This window comes from Parasteatoda tepidariorum, chromosome 3 (genome assembly GCF_043381705.1).
Source record: "Parasteatoda tepidariorum isolate YZ-2023 chromosome 3, CAS_Ptep_4.0, whole genome shotgun sequence".
In the NCBI taxonomy this organism is placed as follows: Eukaryota; Metazoa; Arthropoda; class Arachnida; order Araneae; family Theridiidae; genus Parasteatoda; species Parasteatoda tepidariorum.
In genome coordinates this window covers 60840081-60852437 of record NC_092206.1, presented here as the reverse complement: position 1 = coordinate 60852437, position 12357 = coordinate 60840081, and the positions used below count along the sequence as shown (strand labels likewise).

The 12357-nt window shown below is 27.3% G+C and overlaps 1 protein-coding gene across 1 annotated transcript in view; it reads right to left on the bottom strand.

The window, feature by feature from the left end:
• The window catches only part of LOC107442190 (protein zyg-11 homolog), a 24478-nt gene extending 12223 nt beyond the window's left edge, over positions 1–12255 (bottom strand). The window contains exons 1-6 of the mRNA XM_021146826.3: positions 11020–12255; positions 9176–9278; positions 8515–8655; positions 5445–5615; positions 2582–2635; positions 593–703 (exon numbers count right to left, since the gene is read on the bottom strand). Coding sequence (XP_021002485.1) covers positions 593–703; positions 2582–2635; positions 5445–5615; positions 8515–8655; positions 9176–9278; positions 11020–11891 — 1452 coding nt within the window. The 5' untranslated portion in view covers positions 11892–12255. The remainder of the gene's footprint in view (positions 1–592; positions 704–2581; positions 2636–5444; positions 5616–8514; positions 8656–9175; positions 9279–11019) is intronic.
• Positions 12256–12357: the final 102 nt, after the last annotated feature.

Below are 12357 nucleotides of genomic sequence, written 5' to 3'. Positions count from 1 at the left end.
AAATATATATTTTATATTATGTATACAACATATATATATATATATATATATATATATATATATAATATATATATATGGTACTTTTCAGTTAGCCGGGTACTAACATTACCAATTGTGAACCAAACGCGAGCCAAGGCGACAAGCAAAGCGAATGACAAAACAGGCTATGGAATAAAAGTCGAAAATGTTTTACTATAAACAAATATTTATTAATAGTAAGTTAAACAAGTTCAACTATAAACAAATATTAATGAATTGTAAACAAAACAGTTTTACCCAAAAAGAATGCTTATAATAATTGGTTTTTCCAGAATACGGTAATGTCCTTGAGAAGTTGCTCAAATGGATCATTTACTGCTCGTCTCCACACAAATTCAGTGAGATACGACTCCAAATGATGGCTAGAAGTTCCCCTTATGGTTGTAAGAAATTTGGCAGAATTCTACATGATTTGGCGATTTTTCGCTTGCGCATGGCTAACAGAAAAGTACCATATATATATATCCCTCAAACACTGTATCTAGACTATTTCAAATTCATTAGGGAATTCATCATTCTAATAATAATAAATATTTGAAATAAAATTACTTACTCTGGCTGCTAAAATAGAACAAATAGCAACTGACATTCTATTCATAGCTGGATCATCAAATGTTAATAAAGAATTCATAACTAATTCAGCACAATGATATCTGTCAAAAGTCTAAAATAAAATAAAATTTACGTGTAAAGATATATAAAGAAAAATTTAAAATAAAACAGTAACAGCTGATTATCAGTGCTTTAGATTTAGGTACATATTAAATGTTGTAGAGCCCTAAAAATCTAAAATTTTAGATAATCCAAACCCCAACAATCTGAAATTTCGGATAATCCAAACCAAAAACTATGACTTACAAAGATGTTTGATGTTAGTGAGAAACATCAAATCTTAAAACTTGAGTTGAAGCTTGTTATATCTTTAATTCAATTTGTTACCTATCAGTGATTCCGTTCATCAGACTGTAATATATCTGTTTACAAGTTAGTATATGTTTAAACAAATTGCTTTTCTAAGGAATACAGTTTCTGTCTTTCTGAAAGTTAATATTCATTCTAATTAACGCTTTTGCAGTTTATTTACTTATTTATTTTTTTTACTGTCAAATAATGATAACAAAAAACAATGAAAAGTGACTGACTAATAACACTTTGCTAACTTGCTTTAACAGGGTGCATAGCCAAATTTTTCAACAAAAAATAAGCACCTTTTAAGCACTTTTCAAGCACTCAAAAAATATTTTTAAGCACTTTGAAAAATATCATAATTAGACAGGGTTGGCAAGTTTTTGACAGTTGATGGTTTTATTTACAATGACAAAGACGATGGCGCGTCACAATCACAAACGATGAAACTAACAAGAGAAACTAAATTTTCTCTCACCAATAGAGAAAAAAATTTACAATGTTTAGTTGGTAATCAACAAAATCCGTAATCAACAAAAATTCGAGAGATTTTTCGATTCTATTACAGAGGGCGGAAAATGAGCAACAATCACAAACGATGAAACTAACAAGAGAAACTAAATTTTCTCTCACTAATAGAGAAAAAAATTTACAATGTTTAGTTGGTAATCAACAAAATCCGTAATCAACAAAAATTCGAGAGATTTTTCGATTCTATTACAGAGGGCGGAAAATGAGATTTTTCGGTTCTATTACAGAGGGGGGGAAATGAAGTCTGAAATTGAGAATCTCTTGCAAAATGCAGCAGGGTTGCACATGAGAGTCAAAAGTCCTTACCACTGAATCCAGCTCAGCATACGCAAATGCGGACCCGCAAGTATTTCATCAAACATGNAGCGGAATATGAGATTTTTCGGTTCTATTACAGAGGGGTAAAATGAAGTGTGAAATTGAGAATCTCTTGCAAAATGCAGCAGGGTTGCACATGAGAGTCAAAAGTCCTTACCACTGAATCCAGCTCAGCATACGCTAATGCGGACCCGCAAGTATTTCATCGAACATGTGAAACATATGGTGTTTTCATACACTACAGACCGGCGGCACGACGAAATAGATTGGGGTTGAATTAATTGTGAAAACGTCGAATAGGACAATGTCTTTTATCCTTTTGCATAATTCGTGGCGAAAATCAACATGGTAAAGAAAAATATCAGATTTTGGAAAAGGGAAAATTAAGCACTTTTTAAAAACTCCCATTGATAAAAGAACCTTTAACGGCTTTCAAAAAACGAAAATCAAAAATAAGCACCTTTAAACACTTTTTGAAAACACTACGCACCCTGTACTATTAGAACACACCAAATGAATTAATAGAAATTTAAAAATAAAAAAAGAATTCAACTGTTCCATTTAAAGACCTTACTTCTATTTACATAAATATATAAACATAATATATTACTCCTACTTTTGTTGAAACTAAAATATGAAAGACTATTTATTTTGCTCAATGTTTTCATAAAAAGCTGTTTGATTTTGAATTAATTATATATTTTATATAAATGAAAGATTTATGTTCTGACACATATCACTACAAACAGATTTATAAGACATACGTCAAAAATAAAATGTAACTTACAACATCCTGCAACATTCTATCACTGCAAAGTGTTAACAATGCATTTTTCTGCAACTGAAAAAAAAAACATAGCAAAGAAATGTATAATTCATACAGAAAAGTTTAATAAAACTTACAGTTCTAATAAATATCAAAATTATACTAGAAAAAACTTTTTTTTTAATCTTTTACAATTTGTGAGAAACTACTTCAAATCAAGTATTGTGCTATAACAGTTTGAAACAAATATATCTCATGAAAATCTGTGGATCAACAAAATCAAATATCACACTACCCATAATATTGTAGTATTATTCATAGTGGGAATCTATTATTTACACTTCTTCGTGTGTTTGCTGGGTGGCGATATCATTTGTAGGTTACAAATAAGAACTTTCATTTATTTATATTCCTTTTCAATTAAGTGTTAAGGCTATTTTAGGTTGTTAGAATCAACTTAATATAAATGAAGGATAAAATAATTACTTCCAGGTGTTACGCTCATCTTCTAGCTAGCAGTCCAGAATGTAGGAAAGTTGCAATCATTACCTAAACCCTTTCCGAGTTATGAAGAAGTATTTAAGCCTTTTTTTTCTAATCTTGCCATTTTTCCATATAAAATTACATATTTTAAAATTATATAAAAAATTTTATAACATACAATTCAAAATTTCTGACTGTTATCAAATAATAAAATCTGATAAATAATTATTAAACTTTATTTTTTACATGAAACTATCTTTAGTTAAATTAATTTTATAATTGAGTTAAAAAACTGTTTTAATTAGCTTAACAAGTTCTTGAGATATAGCATAAAATACAAAAAAAAAAGTGAAAGGTCCAAATTTTCAACAGTTCTCTTACCTAAACTAGTGGAACCCAGATTACAACTACTCACCTTATTTAGATGGTCAAGAATCCANCAGATTTAGCCCCCAGTGACTACTGGCTCTTTGCTGATCTTAAAAAAGTGCTCCAGGGAAAAAGATTTGGCTCAAATGAGGAGGTCATCGCTGAAACTGAAGCTTATTTTGAAGCGAAAGATAATTTTTTTTATAAACATGGTATTGAAAAATTGGAAAAGCGTTGGAACGATTGTATCACCCTAAAAGGTGATTATGTTGATGAATAAAAAAAAATTTTGCAAAAAAAATGTTGTTTTCATTGTTAGTCTCGGGACTTATTGATCCATGTGTTAAATGAAGGATAAAATAATTACTTCCAGGTGTTACGCTCTTTTTCTAGCTAGCAGTCCAGAATGTAGGGAAGTTGCAATCGTTACCTAAACCCTTTCCGAGTTATGAGGAAGTATTTTACCCTTTTTTTTTCTAATCTTGCCATTTTTCCATATAAAATTACATATTTTAAAATGATATAAAAATGTGTATAACATACAATTCAAAATCTCTCTGACTGTTATCAAATAATAAAATCTTTTTACATGAAACTATCTTTAGTTAAATTAATTTTATAATTGAGTTAAAAAACTGTTTTAATTAGCTTAACAAGTTCTTGAGATATAGCTTAAAATACAAAAAAAAAGTGCGAGGTCCAAATTTTCAACAGTTCTCTTACCTAAACTAGTGGGACCCAGATTACAACTACTCCCCTTATTTAGATGGTCAAGAATCCAAATTCGACCAATAAAGGTGCAGAAAAGGTATATTTTGAGTCTGCTTTTGTAAGAGCAAATTAATTAGCCCATTTAAAGTTAGGCCTTCAAACTAATAAAATTGAGTCCCAGTAAGTAAAAATCTGATCATTAGATTAAAAGATATTCAGGGTGATTGCTTTTCTTTTGGGGGACACTGTATTCCCACATACCTATGATATAGCACGGAAAAAGCAAAAGAAATTATCGAAAAAGATAGCTATCCATGTATAGTAAATTAATTTTTAAATTATACTAATAAATAAAATAGAGTTACGGTAAAATTAGATTACAAGAAAACTACTGTGTACAGAATAACAGTTTTAATGTGAAATACTATAACAGTTTGATTGCAATGATAATTTTATACAAAATGTTTTTCCCATGAAAATATTTATATATTTTTTTTTTAAATTTTAGACTGATTGACTAACTTGGAATGAATGATAAAAAAAAAGCTACACCAAAGATAATAAAGCACATAAATGGTCCGATTCTCAGAACATTGTAGAAAAAATTATAATGGTCTTGGATAAATTCCTGTGATATTTTATATAATATGACTCAGCTTTTTAAGAGAAAGAAAACACCTTCTTATAATCCCCCTACATATTAATAATAAAATGGTAGAAAACGTAATGCATCTTAATGCATCCATGCTTAAATAATTTTAATTAAATCATGGATGCAGAACTTTCGACCTAAGAGCCTCTTACAATCCTTGATTAGTTTAAATAAGACTTCATGCCCTAGATTAAACAAAAATTAATTTAAAGATGCCTACAAAAATTTTTAATGAACTCAAACATAACATCTTTATTATAACAAAGAAACCCTAATTTTATAACTTTATTTTCAAATTAGAAACATTTTACGAAATTTTACGTATTTATAAAATTTTTAAAACAAATGCATATCAAGGTTTTATGTTAAAAAATAAAGATTTAATCTATACATTATAAAGATGTAATTTATACATTATTTATATACTGCACTGTTTTATAAGTTTTTATCAGAATTTTTTTAAATTTAAATAGGATAATGCCTCACATTTTTCAGAAAATTGAATTAGTTTAGCTTATTTTTATAGGAGTAATTAATTTAATTTAACTAGCATAATAATTTTTTACATAGCTGGGCTACTCAAAATACACATTATTTGGTGCATACACATTATTACCCGGTGGCCATCCTTCCAAAAAGGTTATGCCACATTAACTATTCAACTCTTACTTGTTTCTGATTAGGGAAATTTTCCATTGCAGAAAGAGTGCATTCGACAACTTTCCTCAGCCAATGTGTATGTAATCTAGTGCTAACTTTAGTAAGATTGTATAAGCATGCTGTAGCAGCCATTTGGATTCCTAACACATCTGGGAAACTTTTCATACCTCGAAGTACAAGCTGTTGAATACACAAAAATAAATTACATATAATATTTCTTTTTTTTCTTCTTTTTAATAATAAATTTTCAGAGTAGTTCAAGTATTGATTCAAAAAATTAAAGCTGTGATACAAAATAATAAAGAAAAATAATATTGCTTTCATAAATAAATATTAATAACTAGATACAACATTAATTCTATTTATTGATTTTAAAATTAAAATGCTCACATGTTTTGATTTTTTAACTAATGCAAACAGATTTTAATTTTGAATAAAATTTCTTCAAATTTGAGAATGGAAGACATTTTTAGAGAATAAATATTGAATGCAACTGAATTCTATAAAATAAATTCAATTTAGTTTTTTTAAAATTACAATCATGTAATTAAGATAAATATATATTATCTCTATGTTATATCATAAGCAACTAGACAGCATGGCGTAAATGAAAGGTAGAGAAACCATTTCAAGCCAAACATTACCAGACACAAAATGAATTTATGTATATTTATTCAGAGAATATTGGCTGAAAAGACTTGAGTACATATGTATATGATATATATATATTGATATTTATTGATTTATTAAATACAAGTGTCAATTTTAAAAATTTTAACTAATATTTATGAGGATGCACTAGAACACACGCAAAAAAAATTTAAAGCACAATCAAAATCTACAAAATCAGTGTTGCGTGACGCACATGAAAAAACATTACAGTAAAATCAATATTTAAAATAACACAATTCAGTCACACTTATCACCAATGATTAAAATGTGTATAACCAAATTTTTCAACAAAAAATAAGGATTTATATAAACATACGGATATATATACATAAAATTATTTAATAATCTATTGCGTTATATTCTAGTCTTTATTCTATACTTTAAATTAAAAATTAAAAGAATTTAAGATTACAGCTACTTACACTTTAATTTTTAAAAAAAAGATAACAGATGTCTTTTTTTAAATTAAGAATTGGAAATATTTTTTTTTTTTTTTAGAATTTGAAATAAAAATTGCATACGTATACTAAACAAAAGCATTTATAAGAATATATTTTGATAATACTGAATTGATAAAGATATGTAGACAATTTTAAGCAGGCAAAGAAAACTTAAAGAAATTCATATTAAAAATAAAAAACAGTGAAAAATTAGTGAAATAAAATTAATGACACACCCTTTTAAATTATTATAAAAATCTGTAATTTCGTTCAATATTTTTTTACACAAATGGTAAAAATTAGTTTCAATAATATTAAAACAAAATGTGAGTATTACAATAAACATTTTCGGCAGAAGTAAATTATTATACAGGCCCAGACTAGTAATTAGTTCATTAAAAGTGTTTATTAAACATTTTGTCTCTAAAAATTATAGCGCTTTTTCCCCATAAATATCTCAAGAGTGTTGAAAAATTTAAGAGCGAATTCAGTAAAATAAGACTACAATAAAAAGACTAAAATACTCTACACAACTAGAGGATGATTTCTCTGATATAAGCTCTCGTTATTATAAAATTGTAATTTATTTTTATCCAAATAGAAAAAAAGGCAAATAAAATTTTTAAAGTAATGAAACTCATTAAATTTTTAACTGCTCTGGAACCACATGAAAATATTTAATCAGTAAATGATCCCTAAGTCAAGTTCAGAGAGAGTGCTACTGATCCAAAAAGAAGAACAGTGTAAGAATGTCATAAGCTTTCTTGTGACATAAACAATGGCCCTAAACCAACAAAGAAACAACCAAGAAAAGAAAATTTTGCCACATGGGAAAATATTTGTTGATGTCTAGTTGGTCCCTGTGATCAACAAAATTTTGAGTCAATTTAGAGAACAGGATATCAAGCCTAAAATCTGGAGTCTCTCCCAAAATGCAGCAAATTACACAAGTGACTGTAGGAATCTTTTCCAACAAATTCAGATGCGAACCTGCAAGTATTTCGTCCAGCACGTAAAAACTATCAGCCTTCTTCACAATATGGACACAGGTGCGCAGAAAAGAACAGCAATTTAAATGACGCAGCGGTAAAAACCATGCTTTTTGTCATGATAAAGAAAAAAAACTCTTTTTGGAAAAAATATAATAAAGCACAAGCAAAGAAAATAAAGCATTTTTTTCACAAACACATAAAAAATATGCATCTTTAAAAGCTTTCAAAAAATAAAACCAAAAATAAGCAATTTCAAGCACTTTTTAAAAACACGATGCACCCTGTTTTTAGATAGCAATATGTAATTTTTTTTCTTTAAACTCATTAGAAAATTAGTCTGAATAAGACAGCTGCCATAAAAAAGGCATGATTCCTATCTCCTTAATTTTACCTTTTTTATGAATTTCAAATGTAAGAATATAAGTAGTATTACTAAAAAATAGCATTAATAGACATATTATAAAGAAACTAATCCTAAATATAGACCATTAGAAACTTTTAAAAATTGTGGTTTTATCAACATAAAATAAACACGCTCATAATTTTAAAAAGATTGTAACTACAATAAATATTTAAGATGACACAAATCTAGTTTTAAAACATTAAATGAATTATCAAAAATATTTGTTTCAGATTAAATTAAATACATTTCTAAAAGATTGAATCAAATATATTTCATTAGGAGTCATCACTTATAACAAATCAAAAATTTAAGTAGAATGATTAATTTGTCAGCAAAATTTACAATAACATATCTATAAAATGTCTATTATTAAATTAAATAAGAAAAAAAATTTAATATCTTTAAATTCTTCAAGTTTTTTCTTTTTTTTCTTCAAAAATTAACAAATTACAAATCATTTTTTGTTCAAAAATTAAGACTTCTTTTGACAGCTGTATAAAGAATAATCAAATTATATATGACTTAAATTATAATTTTAATGACATACAGAACTATAAAAGAGCTATACAAACCTTTATAATGTCTAGACGTGGTTCAGATAAGTTTTGAAGATCCGAGTATAAATAACAAAGAGATTTCTGTAAATATGATTGTCTTTGCATGTACCTTTTCAAGGATTCTAAAACTTGAACTTGCGTAGCATAGCCAGTAACCTGATTCAAAAATTAAACACATGAAATGATGTAAGAATATCATCATATCATTTTTAAGTATGAAATATTTTACATCAAGTTAAGAATGATAAGATTAGCTGTGCAAGAGTAACAAACACAAATTCCTTATTGGCATTTTGTGTCAGAATTTACAAATAGATCTTAACTCCAATATAAATGTCATTATTAATCAAAGATAAAGCACGTAAATCCTATTAAAAAAAAAATTTAAAAAACATGTCTTAAAATACACTATTATACTAATATATACACTTGTGCTGACATAAGCTTCGATTTTAGACATTTTATACTTTTAATAAAAATGGTAACAGTAAAAAAATGTTCATATAAAACTCCATTATGTAGATTTAAATGTACAGCTACTTTTCGACAATCTAAAGAAATTAGAATTAAATTATTATTCAAGTAATACAAGTTTCAACAATTGTGAAGTTTTACAATGAAATATGAACAGAATGAGGTGATAAAACATAAAAAGATTATAGTAATGTTATCTTACCACAAGCTTTGGATTGCAAGATCTGGAAAACATATCATCTTGACAAATGTCATTTTCCATTAAACCAAGGAATTTTATTTTCAAGTGATTGGATAAGAATATTCTGAAACACAAACCCAAATTTATTACATTTTTCACACATTATTTCAAAATAGTTATAGTTTGCTTAACCCTCTCAATGTTAATCTTGGCTTTTACAAAACTTTTAACTAGTGATTTTCCTGCATGAAAAAAATGGTTTTCATATCAATGAATGAATAAGTAATACATAAAAAAAAAATTTACTAGAGAATTTTGTTTAGGAATCTAATACTTGGAAGTTTAACAAATATAATTAAAAGAGCTGTTTCAACAGCTAGGATAGAAATTTTTAAAAAACTATCACCAGGACTAGTAATTAAAAAATTTCATTATTCTTCACACATGTTTCTTGATCCATCTGCCTGTGTTTATTTGATTAAAAAAATTATGAAACAAAATAAATGGAACAAATAAAAAAGTAAAAGTTTTACATTCTAATTATTCGAATAAAGTTTCATGTAAATCAAAACTTAATCAATATGCTTCACTAAACAGGCTAATTTTATATATATTCCCTAAATAGATTATTAGTTTTAATAGTAAAAGTTTTAAAAAAAATTTTATTAAAATAAAATTAGATTTTTTTAAAAAAATTATAAAGAATGTATAATTTCAACAATTATGATGAAGTAATGCCATTTAGTGACAAAAACAGACCAAACTAATTAACGAAAAACCAAATCAACGTATCATTTTTTGATATTCAACTGACAAAAGATCAATTCTTAACTCAGGAAACTGTTAAAAAAAATTTTATAGCAGTCCAAACAGGAGTTAAGCCCCAGGCCAACTGTTAATTTTAAGCCCTGGAGATTCAAAGCCTAATATCAGATCTCCAAAAAATAAAAACCCACTTTCAATCAGGTATACAGACCTAAAAATAACCACTCGCCGCAAGTAAACAACAAATTTCAGATTTAATTTAAATAAACAACCAATCACTTTTCCCCAAACTTTTTTTAAAAATCACTTAATGATAATAGTACATCAATAGGTATAATCAACATACATCAGACACAGTAAAACAGAATTTTTATTAAAATGTCCAATGTCCCCATTCAAAACTTTGTTCCTTAAATTTGTGGTGAAAATATTCCATCCATCAATCAACTGTGGTGAAAAGATTCTGTTAATTTCTGATTAAAGGATTCATGTGGAAGGAGAATTCTCTAACAATTCACATATTTAAAAATTGTAATTTTGACATTAAATGTATTTTGCCACCCCAAATATTATTAAATAAAGTTCTTTAAAGTCATTATGTTTAACTAAATTTTGTCACATGTTTATATTATTTTTATTGTAGAATTATCTTTTATAGTCATAGATTTCTTTTCTAATTTGAATTTTTTTTAAAAAATATAATTTAATCCAAGCAAAAAGTGGCCATTAATTTAAAAGGACCAACCGACTCATCAGGTTTGAGGAAAAAGTAGCCACTAAGTTATTAGAGTTTAGTCACTAGACCACAGGCTACTAACTGAAAGCTCAAATTTTCACGTCAAGGTGTGTACGATGAGAAAAATAAAACTGGTTTATAAGTAAGTAAAACCCAATAAAAACCCACAGAAATGGATTTTTATTGAGAATAACTCCCTGGAAAAATAAGGTGAAATGTAGGTCATCATATACTCGATTGAAAAGGATGAAAATTTTAGGCTCGAAAAATTTAACAATCAAGTTAGAATTTAAATATAAAGAAAGATTAACAGTAAACATATGTAACAAAATTAATGCCTCCATATAACATAGATAACACTTACTTTAAAGAATTAATGTCAATATTACTATTTCCAGATATATCTAGTGATTGTAACTTTGGCAAACTGTTGGGATTTTCTATAAATTCACACAATTGTGCTTTTGTAATTGTAGCTGAACCCATAGGTATTTCTAAAATCTGCAAATGATCATCTTTATCTTCTGATATATCCAGGTGCTGTAATTCGTAAAGCTTAAATATAACTGGCAATGATTTGGAGTTATATATACCTAAACCATAAAGATTTAAATATTTTAAACGTTCTTTGCACTTTTTTAAAGGAGTTATGTCCGAAACCTTGGTTTTCGATATATTCAAGCTTTCTAAACATTTTAAATAGTCCGCTACAATTTCTAACCCTTGACTGTTGAAATCAGTATTACTCACATCCAAAACACGTAGACTTTCAAGCTTAGACAAAGCGATGACGACACGAACTTTTTCACTGTTTACAAAGCTACTATTAGACACATTTAATATACGAAGATTTTTTAAAGTCCACTCATCTAAACAACCAATTAATTCATTAACAGTTACGTTAGTAAGTTTAATCACAGCAAGTTCCGAAATTTTATGAGATCTCAAAATACGCAAACCTTTGGTAGTCAGTTTAGAAGCATTTTGAATGTAAACTTGACTCAATCTAGTTACAGACGAATCAAAAATCGTCAATAATTGGTCAGTGAACGTTTGCTCGTCAAATTTTTGAAACAACTGCTGGGATAGAGCAGGCGGAAAGCACATGAAAGGATTGTTGAAAACATATTTTAATGTATTAGCATTAAGATCTTCAATTGTAGAACACACAGAGCTAATATTTTGACAAATAAAGTTAAGACACAATTGTTGCAATGTTTCTGGCGATTCATACATTTCATCAGAATTTGGAACCCATAATATTAAAACCTAATCAACTTTGACTGACACACGAAAAAAATAAAAATTTAAAACATTAAGAAATTGTTTTCATATGTAAACAAAAGAGCCAACTCCAGTTTCAAGTTGAAAATCTAAACTGCAATTTTCTTCTTAGGGAAATATCTGCTTCAATTTCAAACTGTTCGCTTTGTTTGCACTTCATTAAGCGATTGCGCATCTAAAAATACTTATGAACACCTAAAATAAAATATTTAATCAAACATTACTATCACATTCAAACGACTGAACAGTCATAAGCACGAAAAGAAAACAAGATTTTTTTTAACGAAATCACTGTGACTTTGTACTTGTTCCAACTTGTACTAGTTTCAATACCCGTTATTTCTATTTGGGGCAATTTCCTTCGTCATTTTTTTTATTTTAGTGTTAAAGTATAGTTCGAGGAGCTATATAAACTATC